The sequence below is a fragment of the Vicugna pacos genome, chromosome 5 (assembly GCF_048564905.1).
Source record: "Vicugna pacos chromosome 5, VicPac4, whole genome shotgun sequence".
NCBI classification, from domain to species: Eukaryota; Metazoa; Chordata; class Mammalia; order Artiodactyla; family Camelidae; genus Vicugna; species Vicugna pacos.
In genome coordinates, this window is record NC_132991.1 from 23,377,501 (window position 1) to 23,404,267 (window position 26,767).

The 26,767-nt window shown below is 38.4% G+C and overlaps 1 protein-coding gene across 6 annotated transcripts in view; it reads right to left on the reverse strand.

The window, feature by feature from the left end:
* The window catches only part of ZEB2 (zinc finger E-box binding homeobox 2), a 129,161-nt gene that overhangs the window by 4,779 nt on the left and 97,615 nt on the right, over nucleotides 1-26,767 (reverse strand). For all 6 annotated transcript variants that reach the window (XM_072960926.1, XM_072960925.1, XM_072960928.1 and 3 more), the window contains exons 5-9: nucleotides 13,280-13,468; nucleotides 12,392-12,606; nucleotides 9,635-9,743; nucleotides 6,730-8,699; nucleotides 5,158-5,338 (exon numbers count right to left, since the gene is read on the reverse strand). In XM_072960926.1, the coding sequence (XP_072817027.1) occupies nucleotides 5,158-5,338; nucleotides 6,730-8,699; nucleotides 9,635-9,743; nucleotides 12,392-12,606; nucleotides 13,280-13,468 (2,664 nt within the window). The remainder of the gene's footprint in view (nucleotides 1-5,157; nucleotides 5,339-6,729; nucleotides 8,700-9,634; nucleotides 9,744-12,391; nucleotides 12,607-13,279; nucleotides 13,469-26,767) is intronic.

The window sequence follows — 26,767 nt, forward strand, 5'->3', positions numbered from 1 at the left end:
TCGGCCATATGCTTCTAAGAATAAAAATTAGAGAAGAAATCATTTGAAAACACAAAGTAGAAAGACGGATGTCTTGGAGGCTGAACTAACCCCAAGCAGTGTTTTCCCGCTAAAGTTTTCCGTGAGATGTCAGCCACTTGTTGAGTGCTAAAATACTCTTCAGCTAGAGAATGCTGTATTTCCTTTGGCATTCCAGGCAGTTTCTAACCAGTGTTTGGAACTTGAAACTGGTGCCAAGCCTAAACACATCTGGTTGATTCCAGGCCACAAATAGCACTGGAATGCCTTCAACACCTTCCATAGCTGCCATACTTAAAAGTTTATTTCCAAAATAGAACTGACAAAAAAAAAAAAAAACTTATCAGACTGATGCTCCAGGATTAAAGTCAGAAGTGTGTCGTGGAGGGGGAGGGCAGTGTGTATTATCATAACAGACAGGAAGCTACATACTTATATTTCCTCATACAAACTTGCATCTCAGCAAATTAAAAACCAGCATGAGTAGATTCAACTCTATTTTCATTTGCTAAGTGACATGTTATAAGATTAGGAATACATTCTACACACTTCAGGTATATAGTTATATGGTGACATATAATCTCAATTAGTAATCAAATCTCTTTAATAGTGTTATTGAATGCCTCTGGGGAATGTTACCACTTAGAAAATGCTGTAGGCTGCTATATGTCATTTCATTAATGGTCTTTATCTTAGTGTAATATCCGATATCAATTAAGGGATAAGATGTGGCAAGGCACAATATTAAGAGTACGAAGAAGTTATTTACCTGTAAGAGGGAAACTGGAAAGGTATTTGCAGTTGGCCACTCATTGTACTGGAAATATAGAAGATTCTAGTAACCTGCTTATTGGCAGCCAATAGTCTGAAGAAGAAAAGTGTAATTCAAACCACTCAAAAACTACTCCTTAACTTTTGGGAAAGATGTTTTGATGAGGTACACTGGATAACAGAGAAGAGAATTTCAGTAGAGTGCCAAGAGTTTGGAAAGACAGCGTGTTTTTCCATTTGCCAAGACCACTGGGTGGGAAGGTAATTTAACAGGAAGCAGAAGTGCATTTGGGAAAAAGAAGTTTTGCCTTCCAGAAACCCTCAAGTCACTATATACAAATTTGGTCTCTCTTGTGTGCACTTGGACCTTTAAAAAAATGCTATTAGGAGCAAGGATGAGATGTTTCTGACAGGGGCAATTCATTCCCAGGGGCAGGATGGTACAGAGTCTGATTGCCTGGGTTCAAATCCATCTTTTATGACCAGCTATGCAGTCTCAGGCATGTTAGTCTCTCGGAGGATCAGGGTCTTGGTCAGTAAAAGGGAAATCATTTGGGGACCTAACTTGCAGACTGAGCGTAAGGAGTAAAGGGACAACATACGTAAAGTGTTTGGTACAAGGATTGCACGTAGTAAGGGCTCAATGAATGTTAGCTATTTTTATTTGTACCCACTAATACATGTGCAGTAATTTCCCAAGTTGTAAGCAAGATGCATGATCAGGAGCAGAGTACATGGATGAAATGAGGCTGAATGGAGAGAAGAAAAGCTGCAGATGAGAACTGTCTTGGTCCTGCAGTTGCTACAGCGTACATGAGCAGCTCTGTCCTGCAACCTCCCTGAGGTATGAGAGTCTCAGCAGCTCAAGAGCACAAGAATGCAGTTAGGTCACCACACAGACCAGCTGTGTGAATAAGTCTGAATGAACATCACAGCTGATGTGGGTCCCTCTTTTCCAAAGGAACAAAACACAGAGCAGTGTGTCCCGACAGAATGAGCACTCCTGAGGACAAGTTCAACGCCTGTCAGAAAGGCTTCGGGGATGCCCACGGAACTGCAGTATATTCGATGGTTCCAGGCAATTGATTTTCTGGGACTTCCCTTGATAATAAATAATATGCTCAAAATTGAAATATATTAATTCTACACTATGAAATGACAATCCAAAAGAATAAAATGTTGAGCTATTATGTCATGCAAAGGACAGAATTTGGGAGCAGTGGGTGGGGAGTTCTGACCTATACCTTGTACTAAATATTCTACTAATCTCCAGGCATTTCACTGGCAAGCATTTAATAAATTCAATTTAAATAGCAACTGACTTGGCCATTTATCTGTTTTTAACTTGTTTGATTGTTTACCTGATTCAAATCAAGATATCTTGGAATTAAGTTTCCACATGAACAAGATTCAGACAGAAAACATCCAAATTGATATGAAATGACTCAAAACTTTTTCAGGGTAAGTTTTTTTTCTCTCTAATATCAAGGTTCATGATTCACCTGACAGCTAGAATGAAAACTGAAGCTCATAAACAGGTTTCTGATATGAAAAATATTATCACACAACTGAGAAACAAAATTGGCTGGTAATTTATTTAAACCTTTGACTTCACTCAACTGTAGAAACATTTGGATTACTTTTCTAAATAAAGTGGGTTTAAAAGCACCTACCATACAATGTCTCAATAGCAAAAGTACTTAATAAATGTCAGATTTAAATTTCAGTGGAATATAAGTGAGTTCTTAACAGTGCCTAACAGAGTTTCAGATTTTGTATTTCACAGTCCTTGTTTGTGACAATTAATCCTTTTGAAATCAACATTTATGTAGTGTTTCCTTCCTCTGCCCTAGTCCCAGTTCCCAGGAAATGCAAGCAAGCCATGAGCTGCTGGGAAGGAGAATTAAGCATTCCATCCTTGGTGTCTGCCTAGGAAATAAATTAAACAGGTCGAGGTAAAAGAGCAGAGGGTCTCAAAAATAAGATCCTCATAATTTCCTTCTTAATTTAAACGATTCTATACATTAAATTATAAACAGATGTAAAAACACACTTTATCAATGACACGTTAGTAATCAACAGTTAATCAAATAACCATTCAACTTCATTTCTCAGCCTTGGAATCAATCAACCCGAAGATTGTTCTCACTTATAATTTTCATATTAATACATTCTCAAAGTATTACTAGTGCTTAATACAAATAAACAAAAGACATATGGGGCCCAATTAGGAAAGGAAAATGAACTACATTTCCACATATATCATAGTGATAGAAAATTCATGAAGAACTTCATTTTGATGGAACCAAATACACTGACAGTAGTAATGTCATGAGATGTTTGGTCAAGAGACCAAAAAGTTAACACACTGGAAAGCTGACAAGCTGGGAAGCCAACAGGAGGATAATTAATCACACGTTTAGAGAAACCATTGGATGGTTAGCACCTTGTTGCTAGGCAATGTTAGTAGGCAACCGATCTTCTCACATTTTAAAGGACCAGAATATTTTACCTTTGTTTTTTAAAATACAGTATATTTTTCAAATTGATTATGCATATTTTTATTTGTCAACTTTGGAGTCTCTCAACTATCTATACACCTATAAAGTTTATGGACTATCTAGTTTATGAGAAATAAAGATAGTGACTAGAAGTAAACAGGTATGACAGCCCTCACTAAGATAAAAGTTTGACACTCACCATGTAGTAAGTGACAGAGTTTGCATATGGTCATATAATAAAACCAATCAGAGAGGGACAGATGCCTTCAGTGATGTGCCTATTGTAGCTGAATAATGAAATACAAAATATATTTGAGGTTGATTAAGATATTAAAGTAAATTTAGGTATGCAAATATCTTTATAATACTTAAATAAGACTTGGCACTAAAGAAAGTATCTATTGATAGCTATGATAAAAGACAAACGTAGGAAAATTGTGATGTTTCAAACACTGAATTATATCACACAAGTATAAAAACTACTGGGATCTGCTATTCAAATAAAGTTGACTTTAAAGTCTCATTAGTTGAACTTTTGAAATAATAGCAATTAGTATAAGACAATTGAAGAAAAAGAAAACTGGGTTGGTTGGAGTAAGAGCACTGTTATTTTTCAACCATGTCCTCTTCACAAATGCCCGCAACACTTAGTGTTGCAGAACTCGCCCAACTTCCCCCCAACCCCTTCAGGCTGACCGCGATCACTTATGCCCAGTGAGGAGTAAGGGAAGATGGTTCGTACAACTACTTCCCAAGGATAGTTTTCAGCCACTACAAAGGGCTCCACGTAGTTAGTCAAAAGGTGACAGGAAGTATTCACATTTCCTTTTCTTTTTTCTTTTTCTTTTCTGCCTCTTCATCACTTTTCCCCCAAAGGCATTAATATTAGGCTAATTTTTTTCCTCCACGTTAAAAAGCTTGATACTGGACATCCTGGTTTCAAATGAGAATTTTCCTCTAACTTCCGCCCCCCCCCCCCTTGGCATTTTGACCGTGATCCTGCACTCCTCCCTCTCCCACCGAGGGCCGACAGCCAGCCAGGTTTCTAGTTAGGAACAGGGATGAAGCAGGGTTACTCTGTGGTTAAGGAGGCGGGAGTGCGGGCGCGGCCCCTCCGCGGAGCGGACATCGGATTCTGGACTGTGTTTCACTTCATGGCTTTTCTCCCTTCTTTTGAAAAAATTAACCCACTCTCTGTCTCCTTACAGGGGAGTGTTAGGCTGCTGTCTTTTTCAGCCCTGTGCAATTCTTCCTAATGAGGAATGCATAAATTGGAAAGAAACTAATTCAATTTAGAAAGCTGCATATTAGTCTTCCAAATATCAGTCATTTCAGTAGCTCATTTGGCCTGTTACTTTACTTACGTCTTTTCTTTCACAACACTAGCACTTTTTGTTTATTCAAAATACGGCCAATTTATACAAATTAAACAGAATCACCCTCAAATCATGGCTTACTTGATGCTTCAATGATGAAACTAATACGGCACTGACTGAATTTTTTTTATCATTAAAATTTTTCCATCTATAGGCTCATTCCAGCTTAAGTATTTGAAGATATTTTCAGTAGCTGGCTTGTGCCACTCCATTTCCCTGCCCTGGCCATTTAAATACACCTCTGACATGACTTGTGAATTCACTTTACAGACGAACTTGAAAAATATAAGACAAGCACGCTCATAAACACATGAATGATCCAATAAACAGGCAACAAAAAAGTCCTACCAAGCTAGGCAAAAGCATTATTTCTTCCTTGTTGAAGGTATCAGCATATGCTGCATCTTATGTTGCACAAGTGTTCTCATTAAATATTATGAAATGTACAGCAGGCCAGGAAGCTCTAACTAGCTAGTCAAAGTCACTCATACCTGTGTGTTCGTATTTATGTCGCAGAAGGGAACTGCTTTTCTGGAATGTCTTGTCACATAAGTCACATGCATACATGCCACTCTCTGTCTTCTTGATCTTCTTTCGAGACAGACAGGAGTCGGAGTCTGTCATGTCATCTAGGCCTGACATGTAGTCTTGTGCTCCATCAAGCAATTCTCCCTGTGATATAATCACACAGTTCAACACAGTCTCTTCTCTTTGTGTTTACACCAAACAACTTCGCGTCGCCTGACATTTGGAGACCCTCAGAAGGGCTTGCTATGAATTGATCTAGTTTTTTAAAACTACTACTTTCCATGGACAATATGTGAGGTTTCACGTTTCAACGAAAGTATAAACCTTCTCTGCCCTCAGTGGTAGAGCTAACTGTTTTTCAAGGATAGAACATGGTCAACTCTGAAGCTGAAAAAGATATAAATTTCTCTAAAACCCTTACTTCTCCTTCTATCAGGAAATACCTGTGAGTGAGAATTTAACACCGGAATCTGTGTATTTTCCAGTGTGCTTGACTTTAGAAATGATCTGCAGCTGTAGAAACCCCGTTTTAATTGAATTTTATATTTAGGTACAAAATGTTATTATTATGCAATCTATTTAAATGTATGTCTACCAACTAAAGGCCTCAAGCTATATTTTTATATTTAATTTTCTAATTTGAAATAGGGAATATTAATAACACTTTTTATCAATGTTCTATCTATGTTAAAACAGCCTTCAGCATTGAGCAATAATGAATGTGGATCAGTAAATTATTAAATTTCTTGATATTTATTTTGTCTTGATCCAAAGGAGTGCAAACTTGCATGATAACATACATTTCCATTTGCTAGCCCACAGTTCAGTTTTCTTAGACTACGTTTGCACTAATTAATATTAGGGAAGATTAAATAGGCTTAAATACATTTACAAAGAGGGCAGATGTACTGTAAATTGGAATACTGGAACAGCTGTCACAGCGGGGCACTGCTACTTATGTTCCTATTTTGCAAACAGGGAATATACTCCATGATGTTAAAACATACCTGGTACTGTATTTGAAAACCCATAAATTACTTACAAGTTTGAAAACTACAAAGGAAGTCACGTGGAATGCACAAAATATTTTAGAAATACTCTTCCAAATAAACTAGTCTCTGTAAAACCAAGTATGTATCAAATTTATAGGTGCATTATTGCAAATTTTGAGCATCTGTAAAAGTATGTGACTGTTATCGACGCTAACTTTCAGCATCTATGTAAGTCTTACCGAATATCCCTATCAATGTATTATCCTAAAACCAGATGGGCCAATCTAAAGAAATCTCCGAAATAAATATTAAGTCCTTTATCTTTTTTAAGGCAAATGTGCTTATATAACACAATATTCCCCTGTTTTCCCCCCTTTATTTGTCTAGGTTACTCAGTTTTAGATTCAAGTGAAAACACACTCTTCTATTTCTCCTAAGAATATAGCACTAGTTTTTTCACTAAGATTTTTTTTTCCCCTCCATGCACATACATGCTATGATTGTCATCTCCTCTCTTCAGGGCAGAAAAGTGTGTCTCATTACCTGAAATCCTTGTTTCCGCTGGTACTTTCTCCTTTGCTGCATATCAGCAAAAGTAGCTGCTCCAGTTGGGTAAGTATAGGCCATATGTGGTAGGAAGCTCATCTGATCCAGCCCTGGGTATGGTCGGAGCCCAGGGATACTAGTCTGGACTGGTGGCATGAAAGTGGCGGGGGGAAATGCGCTTTGTGGAGGAAGAGCTGTGTATAAAGGTTTGGCACTAAATGGGTTCATGCCGAACACTGGGTTAGTGCTTTTGTTGTCCAGATTATTTGAATTTGAAAATTCCTTCTTAATAAAAGTCAAGTTCAGAGGCTCATCTGAATTTTCAGATGACGAAGAAACACTGTTATGATCTAAATTTATGCTGCCTACTTTTGTTTTGTTCTTTGTGGCTATAATACTTTTGGGTTCTTTCATTTGTTTTGGTAATGACAAGTCCAAAGGCTCAGCCTGGAGCTCCTCGGAGGAGAAGCTGTTTGGAGTGTAAGAACTACTGTGGGAGTTTTTAGAAGATGTGGAGGAAAGATTTAAGGGAGAAGGAGTATTACTCCTGGAGTGGTCCAATTTTTCAACTGGTTTAATATTGGCGAAATGGGAAGGTTTGGTTAGCCTGAGAGGAGGATCACAATTCGTAACACTGTTGTGGAGTTCCGCTATCGACGGCGATGTTATTGAGTCCATGGGTTTCACGGGAGACCTGGGTAACAAAGAGTCTTTTGTGGGAGGGTTACTGTTGGGAGCTAACGGCTTGGAGTTCCTTTCCAGTGATGGTGACCTGGAATTTGAATACTGGTAGACTTTTCGTTGCTCAAACCATTCCTTCACAAATTCCTGAGGAAGGCCCACAGCAATGGAAATTTTCAGCAGTTCATCAGAGTTGGGCTCCATGTTCATAGCATAGTATGCTTTAAGTACAGACATGTGGTCCTTGTATGGGTTGATGGGGCTTGTCATTCCTTTCTCAGAAAGTACAGATGACAAGAGGAGGGCTTTATTATCAACAAAAACTCCGGCTTTGTTGGGGACTATGTTTTCATGAGGTTGCAGGACTGCCTTGATCTCTTCGTTCATCTTACAAAGGTAACGTTCATGCTGATGCAAAGGAATGGGGCCAGGAAAACTTTCTTTGCAGAACTGGCATGAGAAGGGAGTGGATATGTTGTGGTTCTCCATCATTTTGTCATCGGTGACCAGATCTATTAAAGTACGTAGCTTCTCTTTCTTTATGTTACTGATCTGTCTCCTCGAGTCAGTGGTCAAGCTCTGGAGGCAAGCTTTGGCTTCATTGACTTTTTCAAGCGTGTAGTCAATAATACTTTTAGTGGCACCGTTATGACTCACTACTGGAAGACCCACAGGTGGAATATTAGGAGAAGCAACTCCTTGTTCCTCGGGTTGAGAGCATGGATCCTTCATGTGATAACCTTTCAACTTTGAAATGTCTTCGGCCTTGCAGTCCATTTTTTGCCTGGAAACTGTGTTGTCCACAATCTGTAGAACCTTTTGTACCTCGCTTAAATTGCTATTCATGGTGGGAAATCCGAGCAAGGGGGCTTCCATCCCTACACCTAAGTGCTGCATTGGACTCTGAGCAGATGAATGGACTCCTAAAGGGCTGGTGGCTCCAAGTGCACCATTCATGAAGGGACTAGTGCCACTAAACCCGTGTGTGGCCATGAGAACTTTATAGTCATTGAAGTCTAGTGGTTCTGTTTTAATTTTAAGCAAGCCTGTTTGTTCAGACATACTCAGTGGTTTTCCATTCTCCAATTTGTTTCTTAACTGGGTAATGGCGGAATTAGTCGGAGAAGAAGAAACAGAGTTAGGGGAGGAGCCCGTCTTGATATTATTTCTCATCCGGCCATTTACAGAGATTAAACCAATGCATTTCTTGCTGCTGATGTGTGAACTGTAGGAACCAGAATGGGAGAAACGTTTCTTGCAGTTGGGGCACTCGTATGGTTTTTCACCTAAAATGACAATTAAAATTAACATTACATTTCTTTGATTGGGTAACAGTTGCAATTGCCGACCAAGGCAAGACTCTGTGAAACCAGATGAAAGCAACACAATGGGCCACCTCTACGTTCTAGGTGCTTAGGTTAGAATTATGCAGCCGTAACTGTTTCTGGGCTCTATCTCCCCTGGTAGGATGTAATTCAAGATGTTAGCAGTGGAAGGTGAGGGCTATCTGTGCCTTTTTCAGCCAAGATCCCAAATCTCGCCTTGCCATCAGCAGCTTCCTATTTAAACAGAGTGTCAGATTAATGCGTGGTCAATAGCACAATAAAGATGCCACAGTATTTAAAGGGAAGTGTAGCCGTGGCTTTAATCAACTCTGTGAAGATTCCATTGATTCTACCAATTCAACTAGTCCTTTGAATAGTATCCAGTTTGGTAATAAAATGCTTGGCAGAGCTATCAAAATAGTTATAAAGGAGAAAGCTCAGTGATAGGATGTTGGTCTGTAATATACAGCTCTCAGGAATCAAGGAACACTGATCAAAAAAATCAGCTTTAATCCAAAATTCTTCACCTTTGCTCTTTCAGGGCTGGGGATCAAAAATGCATATTCTTAAGAATCTGCCAGCTGAGTTTCCTCAGGTCAAAACCATTTAATCTGTCGAAGAGTTTTTAAAAGGCCCAAAAGCAGCCTCTAGATTTTATGACAAATCAAAGCACGTGCAATTGCTACAGAGTAAATATAAGCACGGTAGTAGAGATAGTGGTGGTACCATATGTCTCAGGAAGACAGAGTGGGCACACCAAGCTTATGAAAAAAAAAAATGGGTAGTTTCAAAGAACTACAAACATTGTTGTAGTTTGTGTGCATTTCACACAATTTTTAAAAATGCCCCTAATGAAACAAAATGCAAGTGTGAACACCAGCCCCTCTGCTACTCACCGCTGTGAATTCGCAGGTGCTCTTTCAGGTGGTGTTTATATTTGAAGGCCTTGCCACACTCTGTGCATTTGAACTTGCGATTACCTGCTCCTTGGGTCAGCATTTGGTGCTATAAAAGGAGAAAGACTGACATCAGTTTCGTGCAGGAGGAACAAAGGAAATTTGTTACAAATATTTTTAAAAGGCCTCTGTTTTCAGACAGGCCAAAAGGTTTGAGTGCATGTTTATTTATTTGCCCAGTCTTTCAGAGTTGCAATAAAAGTGATAATGTTGGCAATAAAATTGGAACAAATAAAAAAAAAAAAGTGCTTTCACATGCGCATCCAGCACTTGCTTTAGAATTATCTCTGTCTTCTCTTTTCCAAAATGTTTCATTGAGCCGTTGGAGATGAGAAAGCATAATTGCAAAGATGTTTGTGGTTCCCTGTGTTTACTGCAAATTCTAAAATCTGAAGATTCCTGGTTGGAATGTAACTATTTTGTCAAGGAAAAAAATAAATATTATCCCCCAAATCCTCAATAGTCTTCTCAAAAACACTCCCCACAAAATAACTTCTTTTACCAAATTTTCTGTATTAAGGTAAAAGTATATCTTCTACTGAAGCAATACGAACTTTAAAGAAGGAAACACACACACACACACACACACACACACACGTAAATAGGAAAATCCTTGACAACAAATATTTCACTACGTGATAAGCATGTTTAAATGCCCCATTCACTGTGCTAGGAGCAAATATAAACCCTGCTTTTCCTGAGGTGCTGCATACAAGATTTGATTCACTATCAAATGTAAGAGACAACATCTTGGGTTAGAGCTGCTTGAGCAGTTTTATCACAGGCCAGTAGGGAAGACTTCACCGACTTGTCATTTTCCTTTTTCGTAGTGTGCTCGGGAGTAGGAACGAAAAAGAAAAAAAAAAGTTTGCTGAAAAGACAAGTTAAAAGCAGCAAAGATATAATCAAACACAGCTGACCTTTTTGAACAAGGGGGAAAAAAAGCGCTGTGACTTAGAATTCTGAAAAAAAGGAAGAAAGAAAGAAAGAAATACAGTCATCCACTCTGGCTGCTCAAGGTAGGAGGCCAGCCTTTTTCAAGCAGCAATGACACAAAAGCCTTTTGCAAAAAGACAGCACAGAAGCGGTACGACAACTGCTAGGGTGTGCTGAATCTTCCCACATTCCTAGTGAGACAGATGGTGTTACATGGGACACAGGGAGGTTTGTTCAAACAGCAGCAACCTTCAAAGATCAAGCAGAGCCCAGCCCGCCGAGCGCCATTGAGGGACCAGCGCTCATATGTTGCTGAGTTGCATAAACAAACAGCAACAGCTGCTTTGTCTCCCCCCACGGCCCTCAGAGGACTACTATAAACTTTAGTTGTGCCACTGTTAATATGATACAATCATTTTAATTTACTAATTGTAAATGCCATGAGCAAATGAGGGGACTTTTCAACACCAAAGCTACCATTCATAATGCGCCAACACAATCACACTTCTGCATGTGAAATTTAAAGCAGTTACGCTAGATAAATATCTAGGCACTTTTTTTTTCCTAGAGTTTTTGTGCATACAAGCAAGGGGAGATAAACTGTTACATAAGTGTAACTATGCAAGCAGAGTTTTTATAACTGAACTTGGAAAAACACTCAGGTGACAAGTTCAATCAGATACAAACGAAATGATGTACAGGAGCTGTTTTCTTAAAATAATAAAATTCCATGATCTAATATCATCACCATTGCTTGATTGTGATTGCTTATTCTCATTTTCCTTATTCGAAGAAAATAAAGCCCATAAGAAAGAAATAGAAGAATTTTAGAGAATATCCTGTTTAATAATTTTAAAACCTGATACGGTATCGAGGGTTTCTACAGAGTGATTCCAGATCTGTAGGGTAAGTTACTGGGACTCAAGGCACACCATTTCTGTTACCATCCAAACACATCATAGTATCAATCTGCAGGCAATTCTCCCAGGAGGACAGAAACAGTAAGTTTGCTAAACAATTGAGGGACACTGTGAATCAATCCAATTCAATCATTTTAAGGATTTAAGAAGCTATGCTTACCTCTTCAGGATAGAGTTTTTATTTTTAACACAAGCAAGGCCAAAGAGGCAGAGCAATTTTAACGTTTAGCAACAAACAGGCATATCAGGAAGGGGTCATTTTTAATGCATATCCAACCTTTTAATATTAACCCAGTTTATTTTATATAGATATACACACATATTATATGCTTTTTTGATTTTCCTTAAAACAGTTAGATTTCATAAACTAGTAGCAGCTTGTAAAAATTGTCCAACTAATTGAAGATGTTATGTGACAGATGAAAAAAAAGTACACATTTCTTTTTCTATGACTTAGCTCCTATATGAAAAAAATTCTAAGTAAAACTAGGTGAAAAATGGAATTAAAATTGCTGAGATGTTTAATAATGTATAATTAAAATGCTACAATTTCATTCACTTTTTTTGTGGAACATAAAAATGAAACTAAAGTCAAGTTAAAGTGCAAATAAAATTTCTAAATTAGAAATTAACACACTCATTCGATCGTGAACATAAGACTATTAAATCATATTAGAAGAGACCATCAAAAAATCATTTAGACCTCAATTAAAGCTATTACCATTAAAAGATCTGCATCTTCAAAATGCCATGAAAAATTAATAATGATTGCCAATCAAAGCCATATCGTTTCTCTAAGGGGTTATTATAAGAAAGAAATCACTTAAAACCAACCCCCCACCTGATCTGTCCCTGGCTTGTGCGTCACCATATGCCGCTCGAGCTGGGTGCGGTAGGCGAACGTGTAGCTGCAAAGAGGACAGGAAAAGTTCTCCTCATTCTTCTCGTGGCGGTACTTGATGTGCTCCTTCAGCGATGTCAAGCGCTTGTAGCCCCGGTCGCAGTAGGGGCAGGTCAGCAGTTGGGCAAAAGCATCTGGAGTTCCAGGTGGCAGGTCTGTAGCCGAGAGACGAGAGGGAGAGAAGCGGGCCAAAAGGTCAGTAAATCAATGGCAGCTAATGGGCTGGCTGCCCGGGCTGGTATGACAGGAATCACCGCAATCTGCTCCCCGGGAGTGCCATCGCCACGCGGCCTCGGCGCGGCGGACGGGGCCGAATCGGCTCGCCCGGCGCTGGAAAATTAATTAACGACGGGAGCATTCTGGGGCATCCTTAAACAGCTGATAAATGAGCAAACTCTCTTTCGTGACTGACACTTGGTCGTAAACCTTTAGTCACATATGACTCAGGAATTCACCGGGTGAAGGGGCTTTTCAGGTGTCGGCAGAGAAGACCAAAGGTTAGGGTCAGTACTTCTAAACTTTGGTGGTTTTTTTCCCCCCTCAAAAGTGAAATATTTCGGAAAGATAGGAATCAATTTAGATATTTTTATCTCTTCGAAAGAGGCTCTAATTGTTCTCGTTCTTTATTGGATGTACAGATGACACAAATTTGCTGACAAAAAAATTTCACAATACCCTAAAATTACAGTTCTAATCTTTGCTCATGAAATTCCATGCCTCTGCAGCTGTTCTTCAAATTTTAAGGTAAACACCCAGGCATGTAGTGCATTTGTAATTGTAACAGCTGCAGAGGTCAGCGTAGTGGCTAAAAATGAATTACAGCCTCACCATTTTCTTCCTGCCCATTGGCCTCTGGCGTGCCAAGGCGAGACAGCTCCTCGGGGGCTTCTGGGTAAATAATGGCTGTGTCGCTGCGCTGAAGGTACTCTTCGATGCTGACTGCATGGCCATCGCGTTCCTCCAGTTTTCTTTTGGCAAAGTATTCCTCAAAGTCTGATGTGCAATTTGCATTCTTAACTGAAATGGTAAAAAAGGAGAAGAAAATGTCTTTTCAGGGCCTTCTACCTAGGAGCCCGAGTCTGCTTATATCACTGTTAGTTAAAACATGTTGACTTGCAAAAAGATCACGATTCCCAGCTTATGTGGAGGAAATGTTGGAGAAGACCAGTTATTGACGGAATATTTATTGTTACCATATACGCAAAAAGGAGAGGACACTTTAAGTTAAATAGGCATATTTTCTTTTCTTCTTCCTGGAATACTAGTCCGTATAATTCACAAAGAATGAAAGAAATGTTTAAATGTTTTAAGGGAAAATTAAAGAAAAAAAAAAAAACACAGAACTATATTCAAAGCTCCATAAACATGAGAGATAATATGAGCTCAAAGCTATTTTAATAGTCTATATAAAACTTCTTTTTCCTTTAAGAAAGGTATATTTACTTTTTTACAGTCCACTAAACTTAACATTCCTAGCCACATATACATCCTGTTGCTAAATATAGGCTTTTAACCCTCCACTCTCCAAACATCACAGACCACCAGGACTACACAGTCCAAGAGAGGTGCGAAAGGACGCATATTCCTAGAGAGATGATAGTGGAACTTGGCTCAAAATTGGTGGAATGTGGGAGTTCATCTTTCTTAAAATTTCAATGTTTAGCCCAGTATTTAAAGCTGCTGAAAATAAAGGTAAGCTCCCACTGATAGAAATAAAAAGTAACAGACGGGAGTTAAGAAACTGGCTACACTGCTGTGTGATTTTGATATGATTTGTAACTTTTGTAGTTCTGACTCTCTTCTTGGGACATGAATAATAGTTGTAAGTCAATTTAAGCAACACATGGCACAGGACTATACATTTGAAGCCACTAGATATATTTCTAAAATACGTTGTGGCTTAAATATCCAAAGTTAAAATTTTGATGCATAAGACAGTGTTGGGAGAGTGGCCACTGCCACATTATTCTCTACCATGAGTAAGTGAAAAAAGGTCCTTTGCTAGTACAATTAATGGCGGAGTCCTACCTTCACAGTTTTTGAGAACAGTTAACCTCGATTCCACTATATTCTTCATCTCACCTTCTCTCATAAAAGATATCATAGTACTTGCCATTCTAACCCTCCCTGGCAATTTGTGACAGGGTGCTGGTCTAGCGAGCCAGTCCATTGTTATTTATATGTTTGACTTTCACTGTTGGGAACTTGTGGATTATAGATGAGAAGAATAGGAAGTGGAACCTTCCACTAATCAACAAGTATTTACTGGATGCTTGGTAGGTGATAAGCATCATGTCTTGTTTTGAGAAGCAAGAGAGAGATCCAGCCTCATTCTTCTGGAAGCCATGAGAGCAATTAATACAACTGATATTGCCTCAAAGACAGATATAACGTTACAAACTCAAACAAGTGTAATGAAAGAAAGCTGTACGGTGGTATCATGGAAGTAACGAGGCGGGGAGAGGGGAACTGACCAGGACCCAATGCAGTCTGGAAGGCCAGGAAAGCCTTCAGTGAGAAGCATGACGCTAACTAACTTTAGAAGCTGGGGTAGAGCAGTGGTGACTGGAAAGACAACGGAGCATTTGAGAATCTAAAAGGAGAGTGCTGATGTGCAAAGACTGGGTCCAAGATGAACCTCTTTTGAAAAACTTGACTGATTTGACCAGGGGCTGACTTCTTTTTCAGCCCCCTGGCAGCAGAAAGTATGGTAATAGCAACTTTCTAAATCCAGACCTACTTGAACATTGTCAAATGTTTAAGACACAATTTATTTCAGTTTTTCAAGAACATTGTCCTACTTGAAAATCCTTAGTGTAATCTAGTAAACATAGATGGATGTACATTTAACATCATCCTAATTTTATCTTGATATTTCAGCAAGTATTTGAATTATCTGGCTATCTTTGCATGAATTTTCATTTGCATATGAATGTTTCCATCAGAAATGTAATCAAATGCAAATTCAATTGGATTTGCATTAATAGCCTTTCGGCTTAAAAGGAAGGAAAATTCTGATTTTTCTGGATAGGCAAACTGAACAACATCTAGATACACTACTGGTGTTTGGAGAGGCAATTCACTAGTTAGATCAAATTTGGCCATACTAGATTTCTATGTCAAGTGTGATGGGGACAAAAGACATCAAATCATGTGCTCTCTTTGAGGATCATCTTTGATCATCTTTGCATCCTGAGCATCGAATGTATTGCTTAGAAATTAGTAGGCACTCAAGAGTCATTTGTAGAATGAATGTGGAATAAATTACATCCTTAACACTCATCTTAGTACAGAAGTCTTCCAGTAAAAGGAAACATAAGATAGAATACCTACAATTGAGCTAGGAACTTTGACCTAGTATTCAAGCAACTGTAGAACAATTACGTGCTAAACTGTGTAGTGGTGATCATAAATGCTTGCAGGAGTTTGGTAGGGCTCAGATGAGCATTCAAAAAGGGTTTCATGAAGAAAACAGTACTCAATCATTTAAATCTATTTGCTGTATCAGGATTTTTCTTCATGTGGTATAGCTATGTTATTAGTAACATATCTCAATATCTAGAGTCACTTAAGTGGGCTAGAGTCTAGCCTTTTATGAACTAGGTATAACCACCATGGATATAGTGTGTTTTTCCCTGGTGTTGCCATAGATACTAGTAATGTATGGTTTTTCTGCCCAGCACCACAACATTCTCCTCTGCATGGGATGGCTCCCCATTGTCCCTATTGCCAAACCTTATGGTACCCCAGGCAGCTGCCAGGTTGTTGCATGATCCTCCTCCCCTAGCTACAGTGGATTAATCTGCACCTGCAGCAAAGCAATCTTAGCCTTTGTTCTCCTGGTCAAACCATTGATTGATTCATTGGAAGTCAATGAATCTAACAGTTCAGTCAACTCCTTCCCTGTGATTTTAGGACTTGGTTCCAAAGAGAGCATCAGGGCAGATTTATTTTTTCCAAGTGGCTGCAGCTATAAGATGTAGTATGAAGTAATGGATAAATCCTACGTAGAATAAGAAGATTTATGAGGAGAGAGAATGAAGCAGACATACAGAGAAAAAGCAGAGACAAGATGGCAAGTCCTGACGTTACATTTCTAGCTATACTTCCTGAGGCCAAGCAGCACCTGTGTCCTGCCAGTGAGCAGAAAATCTCCCTTTTCTACTGTAGGCTATGCTCTATTTCAATCTCCTAGACTCCAAGTCACCTTAATTATTACAATACTAGAACAAACGATGGAATTAAATTTTGGTTACTGTCAAAATTGTTGCAAAGGATAAAGTTTTGATTCTATTTGGAAGTTTGCATTTTTGGTTTTTATAAAGATTTTGTAATACTGGATATTGGACACAAGGATGAGGTAGAATATTTGCTAGAAAGTTACAGAATTCCCAACTGCATTTTTCTAGTGTAAAATCAACCTCATTTTCTTTTTTCCTGTAATCCTCTTCACTCCTTGGAAGAATTGCCAAAACACACTGACGAAGGATATTTGCATGGTATTTGTGATCAAACCATAGCAAAAATTCACAAGAAACCTCAAGTAATTTCTTCCCATAACTTCTCCAGAGATTTTGCATTTAGTCCTAAAATTTACGCTAATGTCTTACAAATATCTCAACCTTCCCTAAGGTCAGGTAAACTTTTCTCTATCCAAAAAAAAGAACTTCATTAATTAAAAATGTTTCCTCGTAGTCAAGTGTACTTTAATATTGTTAGGGTAAATTTCTAGGGCCTATTAAATCAGAAAAGCCTCAAATTTCTTGTAAATACGTTGGTCACTCTTACTAATGTCGCTAATTAATAATAGTTTGATAAATGCCTTATGTCTACCTTAGGTATTGATATTTTTGGAATAATTTTGGAAATATCATTATCTCTCCAAAAATATCAATCAGTATCTAAGGTGGACATAAGCGTCTGCCTTATCTCTCTCCAAGGGTCATTAATCTATCCAAAATGTCAGTGCGGACTGATTTTTGAAGTTACTGCCTAAAAAACAAGCAATGTTAATATCTGTAAATAAAAGCTCTAAATAAAAGAGATACGTTGGTCTTCAAATCAGTCAAACTTTCTGCCCTCCCCTCCCCATAACTGAGTTGTTTTAGGATATTTCTCAAGATTCCTAACACTTTTACAAGTAGTTAAATTGTGATGATATCTAAATACTTATTCCTTCTTTTCTGTTTCCTTCTCTTTACTTTAATCCCCTCACCATTTATTTTCTTTATTTGTAACAAGCACATGTTCACGTAGGAAGACAGGTGCTCTATTATCACTGGTCTGGTACCCAGCATGTTTTAAATTTTCATCAAAAATTGAAGAAATATATTTGAATATTATGCTAAGCCATTTTTATAAACATCAAAATGAATAAATAATTCTTTTGGAAAAGAAAGTATTTTGGAGGGTCTAGAAGCACTGAAGGAAGTCAATGTAAAGAATTGAGTAGAATCGTCCATCCATCCCCACCGCTTTGTCTAATCATTGGGTATTAAGTGCCTACTGATACCACAGAGGTGTGCTTGGGATGAGGACACAATGATGCTGATTGAGAATTGTTTTCCTACTTCTGTGAGTCTCATATTTAGAGACATGTACATAAATGCTTGTGATTCTGCAATATACAGACATGTCAATACATTAGTGTATAACAGGGAAATATATATATATACACACTTCCTCAGTATAATGTAGACATTATGCATTTATCATATAATCTGCTTTTACTCACTTCACGTATGTCAAGGCAAAAGGACTTGAAAGCTACGTAACTATATTCATTCTCTTTTTGAAAAATAGTCTCTTTTTAAACAACATTTTAGATGATAGGAAAACATAGAAAATTATTTTTCATCTAGTCATTCATAGTGAAATTTCTTATTTAAAGAAAGCCCACATTCAGCATTTGTTGAGGTAGAGAAATTCTCATGGCTACTTTGTTTAAAGTTGACTAATTAATGTAATATCAGCGTCTCATCATTAAAAATGCATGTGTGCCTTTCTGCGGAAGGCTTCCAAAATACATATTGGCACCCAGTATCTAAATCAACCATGAGGGAAGATGATCTTGCTCTCACTACACAGCAGAGCCTCCGACGGCTGCAGAGGTGTGTGGAAGTCTGGGGGGGCCCATCAACGGGGCCCGTCAGCAGGGCCTGTCTTCTCTCCTCAGGAAGCAGCACAGTGTCTGGGCCGGTCTCCACGCCTGCTCTGACATGGCTTTCCCCTGGGAACACGTGTTCAGATGCCAGTGAGAGCTCCCCCTGTGTGGGAGCTTCAGGAAAGAAAGTTGCAGAAGAAACAGGGGACCGGGAGTGTGCAGTGCTCTGCGGGAGCAAACATCTCCCTCAGCAGCTGGAAGCAGCCCAGTCAGGGATGGAGGCAAATTTTAAAATGAGGTTTTTTATTTTATTAGGGAATTGTGAATATCAAGATTTAGAGACCAGTAACCCTTAGGCAGTTTTGATTGCTATGTGTTGGTACAAAGAAAATTCCCAAGTTAGATGACATGTATTTATCTTTCATATAACTGTGAAATCTAAAATTTTGGAATTGGTTTATTTTCAAAAAGACTTAAGATTGTATTAATACATTTTAGAGGGGTCTGTGAAGTAAGGTGTTTCTACCCAGTAATTCAGTGCTCTTTCATATGCTTTTTGTAGAGACATATGACACTTAAGGATGCTCTAGGACGGGGATTTTCAAAATGTGGTCCCCAGGCCAGCAGCATGGTTATTACCAGGGAGCTTGTTCAAAATGCAAATTCTTGGGGGTCCATCCTAGATAGAATCAAAAATCTGTGTTTGTTAAGCCCTTCAGTGGATTCTGATGCACGCCCAGTTGACGAATCACTACTCTAGGAATTCAATTCTCGGCCTCCCCTGGCTAAATAATTCAGTCATGTAGTTTTGGGGAACAGCACAGGATTACTCCCATGTCAGGGAGCCTTCCTGATAATCTCAGCCCACATTCATACCCTCTTTCTACAGAAGATCATCTGCGTATCCCAATTGGTGAATTTATCTCATCACATTATAATCTTTCGTTTACACCCCTTGAGCTGATAGAGGCATGGAGGGTCTTACTCAGCTTTGTATCACCAGTGCCCAGGACAGTGCCTGGAGCACAGCTGATGCTCAATAACTGAATGGTTAGACTGGGTTCAAAGTTATTAGACTGCTCATTGTGACTCACCTACTTATGTTTTTAAAATCTCAATATCTTCTGTAAAATGAGCCTGTAAATGCTTTCTGGGGAGTCCTCGAAGTTTCAGAATTCTATAATTTCAATTAATTCTTTGCCCTAATCAATTTACTTTTTATTCACTGGCTAGGCCTAGAGAGTTTTATCTATATTCTTTTCAATTAAAAACTCAAAGCAACTCAGCTTTTTCATGAAGGACCCACATACACAGATTAAGAAAAAAATATTTTGGAAGTGACTGGAAACCACAGGCAACATCACAAGGAAAACAGTGCTTATTAAATATTTGCTGAATGAATGAAGGAGACGCTCAAGGAAGCCTGGGCAATCAGTTATTTCTTGTGGGAACTCTTGCTGTGAAGTGGAGATAGCTGCTCCTAATCGCAAACAAAGCTCATGAAACCACAGCATTCATTAGCCAGGAAGTGACAGGCTCTTCTCCGTGAACACTGATTATAGTCTGAAAATGACCCTCCTGTCTAACCTACCATGTGCTTCTTCTGTTTTTCTCTCCTCAGAATCCATCTCTCTCTCCTTTCTTTTAAAAAACTCATATGAAATTAACTAAAAAAAGGTAAAATGACCATTTGCATGACAGCTCTAACTGGATGATGAAAGTCCAACATATAAAAATGCGACCAATATTATACCCAAGAAGAAAATGACATGGTTTATAACAGTAGGACTCTCTCCCTGTTAAGTATTTAGATACTAATTGAATTATCTGATAAACTGATCTTGCACAATTGATTAACACTGTACACCCAACTCAGCTCGCTGAGAAATACCTTATGATAAAACTTGTGTGGCTTCTGTCACCCACAGAAGGAAGCTAGCTAACTTGACAGTTTTAATTTAAACTCCATATAAGAGTAACAAGAAGAATTGGAAGTTATTAAGCCAAGAAGATAATAAAGGAACAAAAACTTTCTTACTCTTTCTCCACTTTCTTCTATGCTCACAATAGGACACGCAGAATTTGCGCTTAGAGAGGCTTCACGGATTTTTAGCCTGCCCACCTTATCACTCCTGTTACCAGTCTGGGGGAGTTGTACCTTGCACCATGGTATTTCTGGCTCAAACAGGATTTTCCATCTAGGTCTAATCTCTACCTGGGATTCAACTGCTCCAGATATACCTTGGGAGGACCCTGTACGCCTGTACAGAATTGGTGTTTCTATGTGGTACTTTAGGCGGTGAATCCCTTATCTCACGCCCTCCCGTCCTGGCTTACACTGAGATTACCTTAGCTCGTTTTGTGAGTTACAAGCAGGACTGGCTACAGGATTTGCAGGTCCCAGTGCAAAATGGCAGTAGGAGAGCATCAAACCAAAGGGGAGGCCTTTCTAAGCACAGGGCCTGGTGGTTCTCCAAGTTGCACACCCAGGAACCTGGTCTTCATGGAATATCTTGAGGCAGGACCCCTGAGAACCTCCCCCTCCCACACCAACTAGCACAGCCCAAGCTTTTTGGTTTCTTTGTTCAGGCTTCCCAGTAAAATCTCTTTAGCAGAAAGGGTAGGGAGAGTAGAGTCCAAAACTTGTAGTCTAATTTCATTTAACAGATGATACAACCTGGGCACGGTGAAGTTAATGATTCATACAAAGTTAGCACAAATAATTTCTGGAAAAGCTGGATGGAGAATTCAGAAATCCTGACTCTTAACCCACTACTCTTTCCACTATATCATAATGAGTCAACAGGAAAGAGAGAATGAGAAAGAGAGAGACAACCCCATCTTTTTAGTTTTTCATCATGCCCGACTGATTGAATACAATTTGAATAGGTCCTAGATGCTGAAAAGATTACTGACATTATCAGTAGTTCTAAACAGCAACATTATAACACCAAAAAATCAGTAGGGGGAAAGGCAATGTAAATGGCAACTTCAATATAAACAAAATATTAACTTTTAAACTTGTTTTTTTATTTTTCTTTTCACATCCTTGCTCTTCTGAGTCCTACGCATTTGTTTTATTTTTTGACTGAGTGATCCACATCTAAGTCTACGGGGGTAAAATGAAAAAAACTTCATGAAAGTTCTTCAAATGCTCCACTCAAATGTTTATTTAAATTTTCCATTTAATATGTATAAGCACATTTGACTGTCCTTTATGATTGGATTACTGCCTTCTGTTAATTCTTATTCTGTGGTTGGCTTTATTCCTTTGATAACTTCGTAAGTTTGAAAGGCTAAAGCCCTACACTGTTCTCAGAAACAATGAACAGTACATATATGTAAATTTTAAAGAAGAAAAAAAATTTTTTTTAATTTGAAAAAAAGAAAAAATTTCCATGTAATATTTATGGATTGGATTTTCCTAATTTCGATAATTCTTATATTTAGTCACTTTGCTAACAGCACTCAATGCAAAATAACTTTATGAAACATTTTGCAAAAAAGGATTTTTATTACCTACTATGGTTTTAGTACAAAAAAAATTGTCTGAAGCTTAACTTCGAACTAGAGACCACGAAGAAACTTCCTTCACGGTCCATTTTGCTTTCCCATTTCACATATTACTTGTTTATTCCCCCACATGCTTAATGATGCCCTCCTACATGTGCTCCACTTCTTCAGAGTAAATGAAACTGTGTCATCCCTTGATAATATTCCATCCCTCACAGAGCTTTCCCGCAGAGCCATTCCTGTCTTCATCTGTCTTAACGCACAGAGCAACACCCAGATGGGTCAACATACTCCTTAATTCATGCTATCATTTCAAACCAGAGTGCCTATTTTATTAATTTGCTCATCATCTATTTGGTCATTCATTTATTCTTTAATTCAACAAGCAACCTGTTTATCAACCATCGAGGCTCTATAAATGCACCTACCAAGAGTACATACACAGAAGAGCAAACTTAACCTCTACCCTCAAAAAGCCTCCAGTCTGGAACTGCAATTTTTTGAAACCAAAGTCATCCATTTTCACCATCGTGTCTTAGGACACAACCTATTCAGCTCAAGTAAAATGATACTTGTCCTGTGAATATGTTTACCCCAGGCTGCCATTACTGTCATCCTGAGAAATTTCATTACTCCAGAGATAGTCGACGCAAGATCCTGGCTATACAGTGCTCTGATCGTCTCCAGTCCAACAATATAGATGGCCCGGCCACCCCTTGGTACTGGCTAACCCTGGGACAACTGCATCTCTTTGACTGGAACTTGGAACTTAAACTCTCTTAAACTGATTTCAACTTGGTGCCCTACCCCATCATTCAGTTCCTCAGCCCCAAAACAGGTACTTCACTGTGTCAATCAGGTCCTGACAAGTCCCCCAGTCTATTTCACCCATTCTGATTTCCCTTACCTCAGTTGACCTTGAAGCTCGAAACCACTTCCATCTCTGTCCCTTGTTCTTGCATTATTCTTGCCTTGCCAATCTAAAATCCAACCCAGTTTCTCGGTTCCTAGAGTATCAAAAATGCCTAAAGGAACTTAAATAATTGTATAGACTTGTTTCCACCTATGTTATCAAAATAGGATATTCTTTCATGATGATAACTGAATTGCCATACCTGCGCTAAAGCAACTACTCTGAATGTCCAGTCCTGAAGATTCCAACCCTTGTCCCATTCCCGTACCGTCCACTGATGATTTCTTTTCCTACTTACTTCGAAGAGTGCAGCTTATATGATGTGAATTCCATCAACGAGCTGAAATTCAACCAAAATCTCTCTACAATCATTCTCCCTTCTCCTTCTGATCTTACTGATAAAAAGGATGAGTCTCTGCCCACAGCCGGGGCTACTATTGAAAGCTCTTCCCTCACAGCTCTTCTGGCAACCTACCCTATCTTTCACCTGGTCTCCTTCCACATTTTCAGCCTTTTTCTCTGTCTCCCTCTTTGGCACAGATGGTATGTTTAACTTTGTCCTGGAGAAAAACTCCCCTGAAATTTGCAGGCTCTTAAGTCTTCTCCCTATTTTTATGTTTCTAATATTTGACCGTAAACTCTGTCAGAGACCCTCTGTAATACTGAAAACTTCTCACTTGAACTTACATAGCTTACTGTATTTCAAATAGAACGTCTTAATCCATGTATTATTATAATCATTAATAATAATAACAATAGCTAGTAACAACTGAACAGGTATTATGTCTAACATTGTGCTAAACATTTCACACACATTTCTTATTCATCCACCATTAACTGAATGTAAGTCATACCTGACAGTGAGTATTCATAGTATCTTTCATGCTGCCTAACAAAATGCCTTGCACTTAGTAGGGTCTCCCTAATTGACAACTGATCTGAATGGCTAATGAGACCATAATTATTTATTTGTAAAATTTGCTTCATGTCATTAGGATTTTTGCTTTTCCTACTGGCATTATACGATTTTTCATTCCTCAAGGACAGGAACTATATCTTCTGTTTCCTTTGTTTCTTTCTTAAGCCTCAGTTCAAATTCTGCACACAGCAAATACTCTAAAAAGAAGGAATGCAGGTATTTTAGGTTGTTAACTAGTGACAAATATTTAGTCAATTCTTATCCAGGACTGAAAGGAAAAAAAAAAAAAAGACATGAGTTCTGATGCTAGGCAGTGATCAAGTGAAGGAAAAATCTTTGACAGCTTTCAACATCCTTACACCAAACATTGTCAATACTAGTAAATCCTCTTCCACATTTAAAAAAAGGATGCCAGATAAAGATGAAGTGAGATAGAAAACTAGCTATTCCTTCTTAATCTTCCTATTTTAACTTCAAATGGGACCTCAGAGCAGTGAAAAGAAATTTGTCTTACAACATGTCTGGGTCGTTTTCCAAGACATCAAAGGAATTTACTTGGCCAAGGCTCTCAAAATCAACTGGTTAGTTCTTCTATTACAAAGTTTTAAAATATCATATTTTTGTATTCTAGAAAAGTTAATGAGGAATAGTGTGAAGGGAGGAAAGACTTCAGAATGCATTTATTTCTTAATGAATAAAAATGGTTTAAGGCTTATTTGCAGATGCGAACAAACCAGAAAAATAATCAAGAAAGGGTGAGTATCTAGTATAAGTTAGGCATTGTACTTGGTACTTTAAAAATGATATACCATTTAATCGCCACAATGAGACTTTGTACACAGGGAATCATTACATCCACTTTACTGATGTAGAAATGAAGGCTTATTATAGCCTCAAGTTCATGTAACCAGTAATTGGTAGAGGCAAAATTCAAATGTAGTTAATCTGACTCTAGAATCTGGAGCCTCCCCAAATAACTTTTGCCTTTTATGTATAAAAGTATTTAAATATCATTCTTAAAATATTGGAAGCATGTTTAATGACTATGGTTAAGGGCCACATAGTTAGTTCGTGGACAATAATTTTCTTGTGTTATGTAAGATTCAGAACAGAGACCTAACTTGGCCTTGCCCAGTTCCTAGATGTAAGGTGCTTTCCTTTTCCCAGCAAAGGAAGCAAAGATGCAAGCGGTTATTAATAGCCCTTTATAACTAGAGTGCTAGATTGTCTGAGCAAATATAACTTTCACACATTCAAAGAGGAAAACATCAGGGGCCTATTTGGGTCTTGCTCTGCACATGGAGCCGCATTAATGCTAATGATCATCGTGCACCTAAGACAGAGCCTTGTTACTACCAGCATGCGGGCAAACTTATGTGTGTAATGCTCCCAAGTTTTTCCATTTCTCTAATCTTCTTAAAAGATAGTTTTTTTTTCACACACTCTTAAAAATTCTACATAATGATTTCATTCTGAATTTGAGTAATACCTGGAAGATGTAAGGTTCTCTGTAAAAAGGTGTTCTGCATGTGTTAAAGCATACAGTGTTTTTTCATTTTTAAAACATTAGAACCCATGTAGAAACATTAAATGCGATGTGGGAAGTTATTAAGATAAATCAGTGTTGGCAATGCTTTATGTTGTTGTAAATCAACTTTTGCTGTGCTGCTAATCTAACTTTGCTATTAAAAAAAAAAGTAGTGATTCTCTACTCTGTTTTTCTTTGCCTTTACCAAGTTGAGTTCAGGGATTTCAATCCTGGTTTCATTCTCTGAAGATACTGGGCTTAACTCCTTCACAGAGAATATTATCTCCTATTGTGGCTTCCTTTCTCAGAGGTCATTTCTTCTCCACCTAATATTCATTCATTCATTCATTCATTCATCCATCCATTCATATCACTGGGCATAATGTGTACTGTGTGTATTCACTGTTGTACTGGGCACTTCGAGGCAAACAGGGAATAGGCCTTTTATGAAAGCAAATATGTTGGGAGCATGTACTAAGGTCAACATATACATTATTTACTTCATTGCCTCAACAATCCTATGAGGTACATATAATGTTAACCTACCCACATTTCACAGCTGAAAAAATCACGTCTCCATGAAATTAACTAGGTAGAATATGTGTAAAAAATATAAAGAGGAACAATTCAACACGCTAAAATTAGCAGTGTGCATCTGAGGACCGAGGGATTTCAGAGAAAGAAGAGATAGATGTGGTTTGGGATGTTCCCATTAAGGAAATGGGAGGTGAGCTGGCCTTGAGGAACAGAAGGGTAGGTAGAATTTGGAAAACTGGAGGAAGGGGAGGAGAGATTCAGGTCCCAGGAGATTGTGTGGGTTGAGATTGTGTGGGCAGAGGCTCAGAGGTTGGGATAAATGTGATTCTTTTTTTGATATTAACAAGGGATTTGGTCTGATAAGAATGGAACACTGTTGGTATGAATGGCACTCAATACCTGTCTGAAGAATGCAGATTTTGTCTTACAGGTACTAAGGGACAATGAAAGATTCTAAGAAGGGAATCTGGACCATGAGAAAAGGGTTATAGGAAGAATGTGGACTGACCAAATAGAGGAGGACGTGAAGGCTAGAGACCACATGTAACTGAGTCTTTCTCACTTGAGAGACTGGAATAATGGGAGATGAAAATGTCTGGTTGATTATTTCAGGCCAGGTGTCAAAAATATGTCAACTTGGAAATATGAAACATAAGTCAAGTGTTGTTTGTCTCTCATTCACTCTGTCATTTCTTCAAAAACTCTTTCTGACTTAGGACCATTCTAGGATCTATGGTGAGAAAGTGACCAAAATCCCATATCATTCCTACCCTCAAGTAGCTTATAATCTAGTGGGGAGAACA